At 39.4% G+C, this 17,908-nt stretch overlaps 1 protein-coding gene across 3 annotated transcripts in view; it reads left to right on the plus strand.

Annotated features, from left to right (window-relative positions):
• kif14 (kinesin family member 14) overlaps positions 1-17,908 on the plus strand; it is a 107,523-nt gene that overhangs the window by 18,316 nt on the left and 71,299 nt on the right. For all 3 annotated transcript variants that reach the window (XM_087990805.1, XM_043699739.2, XM_043699742.2), the window contains exons 5-12: positions 7,338-7,436; positions 10,797-10,849; positions 12,353-12,383; positions 12,537-12,644; positions 12,992-13,108; positions 15,587-15,705; positions 16,035-16,207; positions 17,216-17,363. In XM_087990805.1, coding sequence (XP_087846931.1) covers positions 7,338-7,436; positions 10,797-10,849; positions 12,353-12,383; positions 12,537-12,644; positions 12,992-13,108; positions 15,587-15,705; positions 16,035-16,207; positions 17,216-17,363 — 848 coding nt within the window. The remainder of the gene's footprint in view (positions 1-7,337; positions 7,437-10,796; positions 10,850-12,352; positions 12,384-12,536; positions 12,645-12,991; positions 13,109-15,586; positions 15,706-16,034; positions 16,208-17,215; positions 17,364-17,908) is intronic.

Below are 17,908 nucleotides of genomic sequence, written 5' to 3' on the forward strand. Positions count from 1 at the left end.
GGATTGACTTCCATTTTAATCAATACAATTCAATTTGCATGTTTTAAAAAGAACTTGGCAAGTTTTGGTTGTATATACTTGCCATCTGCTCATTGAAACATTTGAAGCAGGAGGAGGCCGTTCAGTCCCTCAAATCTGCTCCACCATTCAATATAATCATGGCTGATCACTAAGCTTGACCCTAAATCAGCCTCCCCCCACCCCACCCCACCCTCCATTCCTTGATATCTGCATTTCGTACGCTCACCACTCTCTGGGTTCTTTTTTAAAAAAAAACTTCTCATCTCAGTCCTAAAAATCTGAGCCTTAAACTATAATCCCTGGTTCTGGATTCCTCCACCAGAATCTGAATAAGTAACATAAATAACCATCTGACATGTCTATCCTGTTAGGAATTTATAGGTATCTGAGATTTCCCCCTCCAAACCCCTCCGTTCTTCTAAACTCCAGTGAATATGATCTTAGCTGACTCAATCTTCCTTGTACATCAGACCTGCCCTCCCAGGCATCAAATTGGTAAACCTTCACTCAACTCCTTTTATAGCAAGAACATCCTTTCTCATAGGGAGTACAAAACTGTACACAATATTCCAAATGTGGCCTCATCAATACCGTGGATAATTGCAGTAAAACATCATTGTTCCCATACTCTAATCCTCATGCTTTGCCCCCTTTACTGTCTGCTGCACCTGCGTGTTTGCTTTCAGTACTGGTGTACAAACACATGCAGGTCTTGTTGAACATTCCCCTCTCTTAATTTACAGCTATTCAAATTTTAGTCAGCTTTCCTCTTTTTGCTACCGAAGTGGATAATCTCATCTTTATCCACATTATACTACATCTGCCATACTTTTGCCTCCTTAGCCTGTCCAAATTACAGTGCAACATTTCTGCATCCTCCTCATAGCTCATCCTTCCACCCAGCTTTATCATCTGCAAATTTTGAGAGATTATATTTAGTTTCCTCATCTAAATCATTATTGTGATGAGCTGGGGTCTTATTACCAAGCCCTGTGGTATCCCATTAGTCGCTGTCTGCCATTCAATAAAAGATCCATTTATTCCCACTGTTTCATGACTGCTAACCAATTTTCTATGTATCTCAGTGCACTACCCTCAATCCCATGCGCATTAATTTTAAACATTAATCTGTTATGTGGGACTTTGATGAAAGCCTTCTGTAAACCAAAAAACCAAGTCCATTTGCTCCCCTGATCAAATCTACAAGTTATGTCCTCAAAGATTTCCAGTAGATTTGTCAAGTATGATTTCCTTTTTTGCAATTCCATGCTGACTGTATCTGATTCTACCACTATTTTCTCAGTTCTTGACTATAAAATCCTTACTCATGGTCTGTAGTATCTTACCCAACTACCAACACCAGGTAACTGATCAATAATTCTGTTTTCTGTCCACCTTCTTTAAATTGTGGGGTTACATTAGCTACTGAAATCTGTAGAACTGTTCCCGAGTCCAAAAAATCTTTGAAGATGACCACCAATGCATTCACTGTTTCGAGGGCCACTTCCTTGAGCACTCTGGGATAAAGAATATCAGAGCCTGGGGATTTATCAGTCTTCAATCCCATCAATTTCTCCAACAGCATTTTCTGACTGATACAGATTTGCTTCAGTTCCTAATTTTCAGTAAACCCTGTGTTCCCTATCATTTTTGATTATATTACAGGTAGTTCTTCTGTAATGCATGTTTCGTCTGCACTAATTGGCTATAATGCAATTGATGAATTGTGTACATTGTTTGCATAATGCAAAGTTTCTGCTGAACGGGAATGGTGGGTTTTCCATCGTGTGGTCTTCTACAGTGTGATTTCTATCGCAGTTTCGTATAGTGCAATTTTCTATAGCACGAGTTGCAGAGGAACACAACTGTCGTGGTATAGCAGAACAATCTATATTTGTGTCCCCCTTTTGTGAAGACAGAAGCAAAATATGAATTTGGGTTGTCAGCCATTTCACTGTTCTCCATATAAATTCCCATGTTTCTGACTATAAGGAACCAACATAATATCAAATCCATCATTTTCATTCAAAAGCAAAATACTGTGGATGCTAGAGATATGAAATAAAAATAAATAAAAATAGACCACTGTCATCAGTCCACTCCGTAGCCCATTTGTTTTCAATTGCTTTTGCAAAGCTACCTCAAAATAAGGAACTTTGTTGCATCACATTGATACATTTCTCCTCTTTATATTATATTCTTTGATATTATTAATTCCCATGTTTCTGACTATAAGGAACAGACATTAAAAGTTTCTATGGGTATACAAAAAAAACAGAAGTTTCCCTGCAATCTTACTCTTGTCCTATTTTCTGCTTCTTAATCAATCCTTTGATCCTCCTTGACTGACTTCTAAACTATTCCCAGTCCTTGGGTCAATTGTTTTTCTCTTGCCAGTTTGTGTTCTTTTTTGCATTGGAGACTATTTCTAACTTCCCTCATAAGCCACAGCTTTTTTTTTGTACAGAATCCCCACAATATGGAAACGGGCCATTCAGCCCAACAAGTCCACACCATCATTCTGAAGAGCATCCCACCCAGACTCATTCCCCCTACCCTACACCTGTAACCCTGCATTTCCCTTGGCTAATGCACCTAACCTCCACATGCATGAAAAATAAGGGTACTTTCGCATGGCCAATCCACCTAACTTGCCCATCTTCAGACTGTGGGAGAGAACCTGAGCACCCGGCAGAAATCCACACAGATACTGGGAGAACGTGCAAACCCTACACAGGTGGTTGCTTGAACCCGGTCCCTGGCACTGTGAGGCAACAGTGCTAACCTCTGTGCTGCCCCTGTTCTCTTTGCACTCTTCGGGCAGGCAGGAATGACCAATTTTTGTAGTTCACCCATTCTGTTTTTGAATGTTTGCAGTTGCCTAACCACTGTCATTCCTTCAGCAATATTTCCTAATCTATCATACCCAATTCGTGCCTCCAGCCATTGTGGTTTCCCTTGAGATTCCGGCCCCTATTTTCTGAATCAACTCCCTCCACTCTCCATCAAGATGGCAAGTTCTATCATATTACAGTAACTTATCGATAAGGAGTCTTATTTTGCCAATTGCTTTACTCCAAGCAAGTTACATTGCTAGTTACTCCTTTCCTATTGCATAATACTTTGTCTAAGATGGCCGGTTCTCTAGTTGGTTCCTTATCACATTCGTCCAGAAAACCATCTCTGAGATCTTCTAGAATCAGTTCTGAGGAAGAGTCACTGGAGCCAAAATATTAACTCTCCACAGTTAAGCTGCCAGACCTGCTGAACTTTTCCAGTGATTTGTTTTTGTTGCCAAACTCTGTTGAGTCTGAATGGCTGATAATTGTCCACTTGAAAAGCGTGTTATTTTTCAAGTTTCTGGTAAGCTTCATTCGAAGAGTACAAAAAGCAGAGGATAGAGAGGGTTAAGATGGAAGTGAGACAGGGAATTAAAATGCCAAGTGGTGGAATATATTGGAGTCACACTTGACAAAATGGAGGTGTTCTGTAAAATGTCACCCAATCTATGCAAGGAGACCACATTGAGAGCAGTAAACACTGGTGTTCAAATTGAAAGATATACAAGTAAGACATTTTCATTGGGAAGGAGTATTTGATTCCTGGTATAGTGGGAAAGGACTTCTAAAAGGCAGGTGTTGCATCTCGTATCTTTAAGAAAGGGGACTGGTGTGGTAGAGGAGTAGACCAAACCAAAGAAAGGATATTATGATGGAATCTTGTCATTTGTGATAACTGGGTTTGCCATTTTATGGGATATGTAAGATGGTCTTTGCACCAGGCCTACTCTTGTCATTCTCTTACTTTCTCTGGTTTGTAGACAACTGAGTCAGTAGCATCTACTGCTCTCACCCTGAAAACGAACCTTTCCTCAACCTTGCTTCCAATTTCTACCTTCCCTTCACCATCACATGGTCCATCTCTGACTCTTCCTTTACTTCGTTATCCTCTTGCTCCATTGCTGAGTTTAAACTATTGATTATATCTACAATGTATCCATTGACTCCTGTAAATACAATTTCTCCCACCCTGCTTTCTATGTGGACTCTTCCAGTTTCTCAGTTCTCAGGTTTTGTCACATTTAATGCCTTGGAGAAAGTGAGGACTGCAGATGCTGGAGATCAGAGTTGAGAATGTGGTGCTGGAGAAGCACAGCAGGTCAGGCAGCATCCGAGGAGCAGGAAAACCTGATGAAGGATTTATGCCCGAAATATTGATTCTCCTTCTCGTCTGACGCTGCCTGACCTGCTGTGCTTTTCCAGCACCACACTCCTGACTAGCATTTAATGCCACTTACCATACCTTCTTCGATATGTCTTTTTTTTTCCTTACGTAAGGACTCTTTTGTATTTGACAGGACCCTCAACTGTGTCCATTTCATTTCTCATACTTCTGCTCTCAACACATTGTGTATAATGATAGAGAATAATGATAGAGTTTCCTTTGTCCTCACCTTCCTACCCACAAGCCTCCATGATGTATGGATAATCCACTGCTGCTTCAGACACCTCCAGGGCGATGGCACCACTAAGCATACCTTCCCTTTTTGACAATTTGAAAGAAAGGACTACTCTGCTATCACCTCAATCATCCACTCCCTTTCCTGTACAAACGTAGGAGAAGTATACCTCTCCTTCTATTTCCCCTTTTCTGACATTATAGCCACCAAGCGCTCTTTCCAAATAATGAACCTTTTTCTCTCACTGCTTTAATTCGTTGAGGTTATAATCCCTCCTCTCATCCTGGGGTAGCAGTTCTTAGTGATGATTTTGTTATTCACATTTACATTTTCTGTAGACTTGTACTTTTATTTCTATGCTTAGCTAACTCCTTTGATCTTGTACCATCAAACTTTTTGTCACTTAATGACTACACAAGCCTTTTTCTCCTTCCCTTCTCACTGTAAATGCTTAAAACCTGTAGTATCTCTAACTTTACAAGCTCTGCTGAAAGATCAACTTATTATTTATTCTTTTCAACTTATTATTAATTATATCTCTCTGCACAAATGCAGTCTGATCTGCTGACTATTTTCAGCATTTTGATTTTACTTCAGATTTTCAGCAATATCAGTATTTTGATTTGGTGTTTAAATTCCAGGTTCTGAGAAACAACAAATTGACAACAAGCAGATATGTTGTCCGTGTTATGACCAAGGCTGGAGGAGTGCCTTGTCACTCTAGTCCCACTGCATCATAGGTCACAACATAAATAAAATATTTCTTTCCAGTTACCAAGGTAGCCAATCAAATTCCTTACCTTCATCATGGGAACATTGGCACCAACATTCGGGAAGGAGGGATCTTTACCGTGGGCTGAGCTCCACCTGAATCATGCTGAGACCAGAGGCCTGATAAATCGCATAACTAGGGCTATGGATAGGGCTTAAAACTAAATAGTGGGAGTTGTTGGGGTGGGGGTTTTCACTTCTATGGAAATTTATGGATAAAGTTAAAGTTGGGGAGGGCTCAATAGAGGTTATGTACATCTCCGGATAAGTACTCGGACTCTGTATGGAAAGAGTCAGGCATCTAAGTTCAGGCGCAGCAGATACGGAACAACTATGAAAAGGAGGACAGTCAATGTAAGACTGAGGGTGATGTTTTGTGTACTGCCTGCATTTAAGTATCAGGCAAAGTTTGTAATGCAGATTAAAATTGAGCAAGATCTTGTGAGTATCATAGCAATATGGCTGCAAGGGGATCAGGGTTGGGAACCAAATGTCGAAGGATACACGTCTTGTCAAAAGGACAGTCGGAGAGGGTGAACTTGCCTTGTTAGTAAGATATTAAATTAAATTGATAACAAGAAATGATATAGAGTTGAAAGGTGCAGAATCTGTGTGGGTTGAGTTGAGGAACCTCAAAGAAAAAAGACACTGATGGGAGTTGTATACAGACCTCCTAGCAGTAGCCAGGATGTGAGAAATAAAATAAATTGGGAGATAGAAAAGGCATGTAAGAAAGGCACTACTCCAGTAATCATGGGGAACTTCAATATATAGGTAGATTGGGGAAAATCAGATTGATAGCAGATCTCAAGTAAAGGCATTTGTGGAATGTCTCTGAGATGGTGGCTTGTGATAAAGCCCTTGAGGCAGCAGATAATTCTGGATTTGGTGATGTGGAATGACGTCAACTTGATTTAGGAGCTTAAGGTGAAAGACACCCAAAGGGGCAATGACCATAATATAATAGAATCACACTGCAGTTTGAGAGGGAGAAGTAGACCTGTAGGAGGCTGGAAGAACACAGCAAGGCAAGCAGCATCAGGAGGTGGAGATGTCGATGTTTTCAGGTATGACCCTTCTTTCCTGATGCTTGTCTACTTTGGATTCCAGCATCTGCAATTTTTTTTGTCTGTATGTTTGACAGGGAGAAGCTGGAATCAGATGTAATGTGTTTACAATTAATAAAGGTAACTACCACTCATGAAGGAGGAGCTGGTCAGTGTTGATTGGAAGGGGAGTTTAGCAGGGAAGGCAGTGAACCTGCCTTGGAGCAGCAATGGTTGGAGTTTCTGGGGGTAATTTGGGAGGCAAAGCAGAAATTCATCACTAGAAAGAAGATATATGCTGAGGGGAGAATGAGGTGCCCATGGCTGACAAGGAAAATCTGGGGCAGCAAAAAGTAAAAGGTAAAAGAAAAAACATACAATGTGGTAAAAATTAGTGGGAAGCCAGAAATTTGGGAAGCTCTTAAAAACCAAATGAGAACTAAAATAACCAATAAGAGGGCAGAATATGAAATATGAGGGCAAACCACCTCGTAATATAAAAGAAGATTGCAAGAGTTTTTTTAAGATATATAAAAGCCAAGTATTGACATTTTACTGCTGGAAAATGATGCCAGAGAAGTAGTAACGGGGAGCAAAGAAATTTGGGAGGTGGTTGTATCATGGTGATGTCACTGAACTGGTAATCCACAGACCCAGGCCTATGTTCTGGAGACTTGGATTCAAACCCCACCAGAACTGATGGTGAAATTTGAACTCAGTAAATATTTGGGTTTAAAAAGCTGGCCTGTTGATGACTATGTAACCACCGTTGATTGTCAGCATTAGGCATATTGTAACTTACCACTTGGTGGAAAGGTGAAAATTCCCATCAAGATATTTCAGACTAAAGTTAGAAATTTAAAACCAGCAATATTCTGATCTGTTTACTCAGCTACTTGTTTCACTGAACAGATCGCAGGTCATGTATTTTCACGACTGAAGCATTTGCAATAAATCTGACCTTAATGTGAAAAGCCTTTTCTTTACAGGAGTTGCAAATAAAATATTATTTTGGTTATACTTCTTCTGACTTTTCAAAGGTCATCTACCATATTGAAATGAGCTATTTTGAAGTCTACAATGAGAAAATTCATGACTTGTTGGTTGGAGGGAATGCAAAGATGCAAGCAAAGCAATCTGTGAGTATGAAGTGAATTGTTAATTTCATCAATGTTTATTTTATATTTTCTAACTTTACGTTACTAGCGTTAAAAGCCTGAATTTGATATAACACCCAGAGATGAGGGTGTCACAGTTAGACCAAAGGTTCACTCTATCTCTCCACTGCTATTTTAAATGTAATTCTTTATGGTTTGTGAGAAGATTTGTAGCCCAGGTGCTCATTGCTGTGGTTCTGAATGCCGGCGGAAACACCACTATAAATGCCGGAGGAAACACCACAGAAGCACTTCACAGGAGGCTCCCAAGCACTCAGGATGTCACCTAGACAGGGGACGAAACGTTTGCAACAAAAACTTCCAGCTCGGCGAACAGAACCACAGTAATTCTGTATGATTTATGATATTCTTAGGCTGAGAGAAAAAGTAAGAGGCTCTGATTTCTGCTGGTGTCAGTCTTGGTCGTCTGCCAAGGCAGATGGAAGACATTTAGCAACTTTTTTTTGTTTTCTTTCTGCTTCTAATCTTGTACTGGGAGAAGGTCCTCTGTGCCAGTGGAAAAGGAGTCATCAAATAGGCGGGTGTTGCATTTCCTACATTTTAATTCATAGAATTGTTCCTAACTTTTATTTTGTTAACCCTGCAATGCCAGATAATGGAAACTTGTAGAATGTAAATTCTGGACTTGGGTCTTTATTTTACTACATATAGTGAACTAAAGTTTTGTATTGTAAATTTTGAGACAGCCTCTTTCTTAGTTACGAGCCGACTCCTAAACTGGAAACTATCGTATATCATTAAGCAGATGTAGAAAATTACTACAGTCTCTGAAAATTCAATTTCCAATTAAGTTAGTGAGCTAATTTGAAGTGTTGCCAGTTTTACATTTCCCTTGACATTAATCTGGGAATGAAAGCCAGTTTAAAAATGAGTTGCTGGAAAAGCGCAGCAGGTCAGGCAGCATCCAAGGAGAAGGAGAATCGACGTTTTGGGCATAAGCCCTTCTTCAGGAATGAGGAGGGTGTGCCAAGCAGGCTAAGATAAAAGGTAGGGAGGAGGGACTTGGGGGAGGGACGTTGGGAATGTGATAGGTGGAAGGAGGTGAGGGTGATAGGCCGGAGAGGGGGTGGGGGCGGAGAGGTCACGAAGAAGATTGCAGGTCAAGAAGGGTCTGAGGGCCTTCTGAGTCTGAGGGCTGGGACTGAGAAAAGGTGGGGGGAGGGGAAATGAGGAAGCTGGAGAAATCCACATTCATCCCCTGTGGCTGGAGGGTTCCTCGGCAGAAGATGAGTCGCTCTTCCTCCAGGCATTGTGTTGCCATGGTCTGGCGATGGAGGAGGCCAAGGACCTGCATGTCCTTGGCGGAGTGGGTAGGGGAGTTAAAGTGTTCAGCCACGGGGCGGTTGGGTTGGTTGGTGCGGGTGTCCCAGAGGTGTTCTCTGAAACGTTCCGCAAGTAGGCAGCCTGTCTCCCCAATGTATAAGAGGCCACATCAGGTGCAGCGGATGCAGTAAATGATGTGTGTGGAGGTGCAGATGAATTTCTGATGGATATTGAAGGATCCCTTGGGGCCTTGGAGGGAAGTGAGGAGGGAGGTGTGGGCGCAAGTTTTGCAGTTTTTGCGGTTGCAGGGGAAGGTGCCTGGAGTGGAGATTGGGTTGGTGGGGGGTGTGGATTTGACAAGGGAGTCGCAGAGGGAGTGGTCTTTCCGGAACGCTGATAGAGGTAGGGAGGGAAATATATCCTTGGTGGTGGGGTCCGTTTGGAGGTGGCGGAAATGACGAAGGATGATCCGATGTATCTGGAGGTTGGTGGGGTGGTAGGTGAGGCATAGTGGGGTTCTGTCCTGGTGGCGTTTAGAGGGGCGGGGTTCAAGTGCGGAGGAGCGGGAAGTGGAGGAGATGCGGTGGAGAGCATTGTCAACCACGTCTGAGGGGAAATTGCGGTCTTTGAAGAAGGAGGCCATCTGGATTGTTCGATATTGGAATTGGTCCTCCTGGGAGCAGAAGCGGCGAAGGCGAAGGAATTGGGAATATGGGATGGCGTTTTTACAGGGGGCAGGGTGGGAAGAGGTGTAATCTAGGTAGCTGTGGGAGTCAGTCGGTTTATAGTATATGTATGAAAGCCAGTTGTCTTGCTTAATTCAACACCCTGCCTGAAACGAATCGTCTCAATGCAGAATTAAGTTTGGGATCATCCTGACTTGTTTACATTGTAGGCTGAGCCGCAGGAAGAACCTTCTTCTATTAAAATGTCAAACTGGGAAGCTGTTGGCCAAAGTTATTGGATTAACTTAAATAGAGTTGTGCATTGGGACCGTTTAGAATCCCTGAAACTGATGAAGCCATGAGAACTGCCTGGGAAATTGAACGTTTTGGTCATTGATTCTCCTCCACCTAGAACTCTCCAAAAGAGTAATTTAAGTCAGAAATTAGAAAGTTACAACTCACTTAGCTCAGCAATTACCCAGAAAATGTTAGAGGATGAAAAATCATGTCTAAACTCTTGTGTAACTATTAAACTGACCATCTAAACTCACTGCTGAGTAGCCCTTCTCCCCCCCCCCCCCTTACCAATTCCTCTCCCGACCAGTCCTATCACCTTGACTCTAATTGATTGCGCATGCATGTGCACACAACCCAGCTTCTCTCTTCCCATCTGATCTTGCTGGAGCTGATGCCTCACATCTCAGCTGACCTGACCCTGTCAAGCCCACCCCATGCCAGTCTGAAAACCTTTGGTTAAACCAACCTGCCCCAGCTGTCAGACTTGGCACCCCTCATTGCCTGCCTGACATTTTCTCACACCCTTAAACTCATACATTTGGATCCAACAGCCCCTCCCACTTGTCAAACCTGATACTCCTTCTGACCTTTTGAGCTAACCTAAGTATTCAGTCACTTGCCTGACACCTGACCCAACTCACTCACTTAGAATCCAACCAACCTTGCATGCTACTGACATTACTTCCCCGGCATCCAAGCCACCTGGCCTTGCATGTTTACCATTTCACAGGGCTTGTCAGTGCTGCTGGACATTCAATTTAAAAAAAGGGGAACTGACTGCTACACAAGGGGATGTGCTTTCTGCAAAAAATATTCTTCACTGCTGGATTCATGGATTACTGGTCAGGGGTGTAGGAGGAGGCCCCTGTCCAGGAATTTCCATGTAAAGAATGTATCTGAAGTTAATTGTGTAATTTTTAATGTAATCAAGTGTGAAATAAGGTTTTCTGTCTCTGACTGGCCCAAATATTCCAATGACTTTATCCTCAAGTTTTAACAGTTGGGTTGATGCTAATAGTGTTTGTATTGCATATATTATAGATTATATTGTGATACTATTCTAATGCCTAATTGCGCACTGTTTTGTTGCCTGTAGCTCCGAGTAAGAGAACATCCGGTCTTTGGACCCTTTGTGGCCGATCTTTCTTTGTAAGTTATGGGTATTTAGTTCATACTGTGGGTTGTGTACTTTGTCATTGTTCGCATCTTTTTTTAATATAGTGGTAGTATTTATGAATGATAGTTTTCTTCCTTTTTTTCATCACCTAGATAAGAATTTATTTTATCCTTAACCATGGAGTGCAAAATCATTTGGGAAATTCTCCTTTTGAGTCTTCTGCTATGTATTAACACTTTGCTCAGATAACTTTCTTCCACTGTCCACATTTTAGATAACAACTTAAATTGTTTGAGTCATGCCTTTAGCTGTTTCTTTCATTGTCAGGAGTGTTTTCTCGATTGTTTAGTGAAGTTAATGTTTCTTTATTTCATTGATTCTTTAATGGAATATGTGCATCACTGGCTTGGCCAGTATTACTGCCGAGCCCTAATTACCCTTGTTACAGTCCATATGATGTAGGTACTTTCATAATGCAGAAAGAATGGGAGTTTGAGGATTTTTAATTAGTGATGGTGAGGGAATGATATAATCCCAAGTCAGAATGGTGCATTTTGGAGGGTTACTTGCAGATGATGGTTCCTATGCATTTGTTGCCTTTTGTTGATTGATAGCAACTGTGGGCTTTGAAGGCTGACAGTTTTGTTGGTATTTAGAGTGATGGATTGGGTGTCAATCAAGTGGTTTCTTTTGTTCAGGATAGTCTCAAACTGCTTAAGTGTTGTTGAATCTGCATTCATCCAATAAACTGGAAAATATTCCACCAAATTTCTGACATGGACTGGGCTAAGAATTCCAGCAGGAAGTTACTTGCTTCAGAACCCAAACCTCTGATCTGCTCTTTTATCCACAGTATTTAATGTTGCTAGTGGAATTCAGCTTCTGGTCAATGGTAACTTCCTGGATGTGTAGGGGTATGGGAATCGAGCAATGGTATTGCCAGTGAATATCATGGAGAGATGGTGAGATTCTCTCTTGTTGGCAATAGCACTTGGTGGTGTGAATGTTACTCATCGACCTCATTATTACTGTAGCATATTTGTAAATAATTGAGAGTTTTAAATTCAGTTTAAAGCTTTGTGAAAGTGAATGCTTTCCTCATTTTAGATAAATAATCATACTTCCAGATAAAGATCATTTTCTTCAAAGAAATGGTGGAAAGAAAAGCTAATTGCGCAGGTTGGATTTTGCATTTCTGTACTTAGCATGGTCAATGTTTGGGACTGAAGCAGTAGAATATTTAACTCATGTCCTCTGTTTCTGAGGCATTAAACACTGATGAATCAGTGTCACTGAGATATTTTGGTATGGAAATTTCTACTTGTGTATGCAGAACCAAACCAGGACTTTGATATTCTGCAAAATTGAGCATTTGCCCATTTGTAAACATGGAACAGTATTAATTTATTACACTTAACTAATGCTAAGATTTAAATCATACCTTTCATGGTCTGGAAGAAATTCCAAAGCCTGGTTTAAATATCGTAAGTACGAATGCTCTACTTTTTCTCAATTACATTCTTGTTATTTTCCAGGAATGTTGTTACCTCTTATGCAGATGTTCAGGTAAGCATGACATCTGTTCTTTAAAATCAAAATGAATTAATCTTTCTTTATAGTACATAAAAGTTTGGCTATGTACAGTTTAATTTTTGTATGTTGCAGAGAACTGTCATAAGTACTTGCACTTACTTTCTAAAACAATAATTTCTGCTTTAGGGTTGGCTGGAGCTAGGGAATAAGCAGAGAGCTACTGCAGCCACAGGCATGAATGAAAAGAGTTCCAGGTCTCATTCGGTCTTCACACTCATCATGACACAGACCAAGGTGCAAAATCACTATAATAAAGTTTAAATTATTTTGTGTTAATTTTACATTTACATTCACTTTTGGAAATTGCATTTATGTATCACATTAACTCTGTTACAAATACTAAGGAGTGAAGATCATTCCTTAAAATGAACACAAAAAAAGTACAAAGCTGGCATTCTGGAAATGATGTATAATCTGAGCAGCTCTATTAAAAATGAATAATACAATACGGCAGTTTGATAACCTTTGTGTTAATGTGATTGTTCTTGTTATGTAAACAATTTCAGCATGATTAGTAATGCTATAAATGCTTTGTTCAACCAATTAATGGGCTTTTCAAGTTTTTTGTGTTTGGCCTGCAGACAGAATTTGTTGAAGAGGAGGAACATGAACACTGTGTGACGAGCAAAATAAATCTAGTGGATCTTGCAGGAAGTGAACGATGCTTTACAGCTCAGACCAGTGGTGATCGACTAAAGGTATGAACTTTGCAAAGATTAATTATCTACAAATAGTTATACTTCTGTTCATTTCATGGGTTGAGGGAGTGCTGGTCAGGCCAGCAATTATATCCCTAATTGTTCTTTAGAAGATAGTGAGCTGCCTTCTAGGATAACTGTGGTTTGTTGGGGCCAGGGAGGGCAACGGTGCTGCCAGAAAAGGAGTTCCAGGAGTTTGACCCAGTGACAGTGAAGCATTAGCAATATAGTTCCCAGTGTTCTAAGGCATCAGCTGCCCTTATCCTTTTAAGTTGTAGAAGTAGCAGATATGGAAGGTGCTGCTGAAGGATCGTTGAGTTGTTGCACTGTGTATCTTGTATGTAGGATACACTGCTGCAATTATACATTAATGGTGGATGAAGTGCCAGTCATGTGGGTTGCTGGATCCTGGATTCTTTAAACTTCTTGATGTTGTCATAGCTGCACTCATCAAAATCAGGCAATTTGTAAAGTCCATCACACTCCTAACTTTGCATTGTAGGTAATGGGCAGGTTTCAGAGAATCAGGAGATGAGTTACTCGCTGTAGAGTTCCCAGTCTCCAATCTACTCTTGTAATCGCAGTATTTCAATGGCCGAATCAAATCTGCCTCTGGTACTGAAGGTACCAGACATTCATGGTTATGCTTTTGAATGTCACAGGGAGGTATTTAGTTTTTTCTGTTGAAAATGGCCATTGGCCAACACTGTTGTGGCACAAATGTTATTTATACAATTACTGTTTTCTACTGGAAAGCTGCTCTCTGTCAATAAGGTTTATGGATATTATTTATATTTTGCTTAGACCTTTCAAAAAATTGCATCGCAATGAACATACAGGTCCTGGAAACTCAACCCATTATCTGGCATCTATCACATGTGTGGTACCTTAATGCTGCATTATTCCCATAATCTTTAAATTTATTTTGAACCACTCACCCAATTTACTCCTAATTATTGAGATGTTAAATGCATATTCTATACCTCCTAACTCTGTGTAAAAGCAAAATCTCCTGTTCTGTCTTAAATCAGTTAAGTTAATCTTCTATATATTTGTTCTTCACTGTGAAATTTTTGGACGCAATGTATAAATGTAATTAACTGCTGACCGTGTGACTCATCTATAGCACAATTGGAATACTGCTTTATTACTTTGATTTGAAATGTGGGAGTACGGAAACAGTGAAGCAAAATGCACCATTTGTTTAGTTATTGGCAGTTTTGCTCACTTTTTGGTTTCTCCTCTCTATTGGATTATTTTGATTTGTTTCCCAGATGTGTACTTCACCACAACCCAAGTCATGCACAATCCCTCTTTGGACATATGCTTCCCATCCTCCTTTATTGAAATCCTTGAACAGCATTGTGAAATCACTTTCATCAGACTAACTCCAGCAATTCTAGAAAGCAACCTGTCATCACTCTATATCAAGACCAGTTAGGGATAGGAAATCGATGCCAGATTTGTCAGCATATCCCTGTTTCATTCATGAAATGTAGGTGTCTTGTTTTTGGTCATTTGCTCATGAATTCTTGAGCTGGCTGTTTGAATTCAGAAGTATAACATTTGTTGATTTCATGCATTGCTTTTGCTAGATGTCTTCTTCAATTGTTCTAGTAAAGGTAGAGATTTACATTTTAGGCAGTTAAAGCAGAGGTGAAGTATCCTGCCAATTTGTATCATATCATCTATGTTTGTTGAGGAACATCTATTAGTGAAATTTAATTGTAATGAATGACCATTTTTGAATGTGTACTGGCTGACTACATTTTTCTAGTCCATGCTGACTATTTCTCTACCATGTTGGAGCCAAAGATATTCTGTTTGTGCAAAATCTTTCATATTTTGGCCAATGACAACTAATGGATTGATGACAACAATGTGAAAGTGTATCTTTAAGGATAGTTTCCATCAAATGGTTATCAAAGTTGACAACATGACAATGTCTTTCCCTTAAAGCTATGCATTCAATTAAACTGTTGTATTTTGGAGCAGAGGAAGAACATTTTGCTTCTTAATAAGGATCTTTGTCTAAAGAAAGCAAGAATCACTTTTGAAGGTCTCGTAGGATTTTTTAAAAATCAAAATATTACCGAATCTCATCGAGCTCTGATGACTTGTAAATTACTAGATTTTCCTTGCCATCTTCTGATCCCTTTAATTCTACTCTACCTGTCTACTCCTGGTATTGCTATTTTACATTATGGTGCAGTGTCCCTTCCACAGGAAAAGTGGCACACTAATAAACAAACCCATCAAATGTGGACGCAATCATTTGGCTTCACGGTTTGCGTTCACAAAAGAAATGATATATTTCTACTGCACTAAATCTGACCCATTGATTGCAATTTTGTAAATAGAGATTATTCATACCAAATGATCTTCTGCCTAGTTTGAGTATTCTAGTTCATATATAGCTTCTAGATCACTACAGTGCCATTCTTTAACTTTGAAATACTGAAATTTTCTTTCATACAGGAAGGTGTAAGCATAAACAAATCTCTCTTCACCTTGGGAAAAGTTATATCTGCACTTTCAGAATATTTTCAGGCTAAGAAGAAAGTTTTTATACCTTACAGGGAATCAGTGCTAACATGGTGAGTTCTGATTTGCATACCATGCTGGAAGTAAACGTAAATAGATTGTTGTAGCTCCATGGCCTTTACATTTGCTGTCACTTATGATGCTTAACTATGTGTCAAAACTGACCTGAGTAAATTGCATTAAGCACTGAAAATGATGTAAAAGGAAATTACTTTAACAAGACTAATTAACCGTTAATGTAAAATAATACTTGATAGATTAAAGTTAGATTTTTCCTACATATGACTAATGCATTCTAGTATTTTCTGCATGTGTGTTATTTTCTATTGCTTAATAACATTTTAATTCACTTATTCTTTTGGTCATTTGAATCCTGGTGTAGGTTACTGAAAGACAGTCTTGGTGGCAATTCAAAAACAGCTATGATAGCTACCATCAGTCCATCTGCTTCTAATGTGGAAGAGACTCTTAGTACGCTTAGATATGCCAAACAGGCTCGTCAGATTATCAACGTCGCAAAAGTGAATGAGGACTCGAATGCAAAATTGATCAGAGGTTGTTTGACATTTTCTTTACAAATTAACATACGTGGAGGTGTGCATTGCTTTGACATGAATGTTTTGAAATGGAAATTGGAGTTATAAGAAGTAGCATAAGCTTCAAGGTTGGATTATTTTCCAGAAAACAGTCAAATTTCAATAGTTTCAGTATCTTTCCCTTTGGGTTATGCAGTATTCATTATCCTTCATCATTTGAAACCTGTATAGTAATGTACTAAAAAGTCAAATCATTTTTGTTTATTTAGAAATAGATTGGTCATTTGAGACCAAATATATTGTGACATAAATAAATCCTCTGCTATTCTTTGACTTTTTTTAGCATTTCGCCACTTATATTTTACCTTCTATATCTCTAAGTTTATATAATCTTGTAAATCTTGTAAATACACTTGTAACAATTAAATATTTGAATGTTGGAACTTCTGTGCTGTGGAGGAAATTTCCTTCCTAATCACAGAATGGTACGAGTGAGAACCTAAAGATAGCATGGGTTATTTTTATGTAGGATTTATCAAAATGCTTTTCATTAGGCCTTAACCAAACAATGTGGCCAAAAATTAAGCTGTAATCAGGAAAATAGATTCAGTATTTACTTTACATGAACTAATGATCAGCATTATTCCAGAGTTAATGTGATGACAGTATTATACTTTGCAACAATTGAAATGAATTTGAACTTGAAAAGTATTTGATTTTAAGTTGATTTCGCCCTGTAATGATCAAACCCACATTGAAGACTTATTTTGGAAGATTCACCTCTTAAATTGTCCAGCAGGTGGTGCTGTACCTTTGTCTCGGATTTCAACTAAATATATATAGAAAATAAATTTTGCTATTTCATTACAAAACTTTTCTACAAGGAAAAACTGTTTTTTACTGATGTATTACAATCTGAACAGGAAAAGTTTTGATAGAATTGACATTTTTGTAGCCAGTTGCGGTTTTTTCACCACAGAGTTTTGAGGAATGTAATTTTATTCCCCTTTGATTCTGGCTGAATCAGATCTGAAATTAGAAATTGAGAAGTTGAAAGCTGCCCAGATGAGTAGCCAAGGAATTCAGTCTGAGAGGTATAAAGCATCCCAAAAAGAAATAAAAGCCCTGAAGTTGAAGCTCAATCAACAGGAGAAGGAAATGGCAGAAGCACAAAGGTAAGATGGTGAATATGATTTATGTTAGATTTGGGATATTGAGTCTGGAAATGTAAAAAGAAATTTAGATTATCGAGCCCATCTTGTCAATAGATTGTTCATAATTGATTGAATTTAGTCCGTTTGTACATGCATATCAATTGAAAGACATCACTGATAACTTTCCCATTATCATTGTGGCTAGTATCTCCATTCCTAAGTCATCACCTGATCAATATCATTGCATCCACATCCAGCACTATTTGTGGAAGAATGATCAAGGACTGCAGTTGCTTAATTAAAAGACCCAATGCAACTGGGCAACTAGAGATGGGCAGTAATTGTGTCCTTTCTAGTATCACCTACGTCTTCGGAGCTAATTAAAGTAAAAGAGAGTTGACTGAGAGTTTATGTCTGAGATTTGGGGCTCAAAGTTGTGAGGAATTGTCAATTTGGCTGTGTTATATCTGAATTACAAATGCAGATTTTCTAATTTCTAATATGATGCAACAGCCCTTTTTTTCCACACATAAAGTACAATGTACTGAATTCAAGAGTAAGTGGTT

The sequence above is a fragment of the Chiloscyllium plagiosum genome, unplaced genomic scaffold (genome assembly GCF_037043375.1).
Source record: "Chiloscyllium plagiosum isolate Xiang-an unplaced genomic scaffold, Cpla_swu_hap1 HiC_scaffold_9, whole genome shotgun sequence".
Taxonomy (NCBI): domain Eukaryota; kingdom Metazoa; phylum Chordata; class Chondrichthyes; order Orectolobiformes; family Hemiscylliidae; genus Chiloscyllium; species Chiloscyllium plagiosum.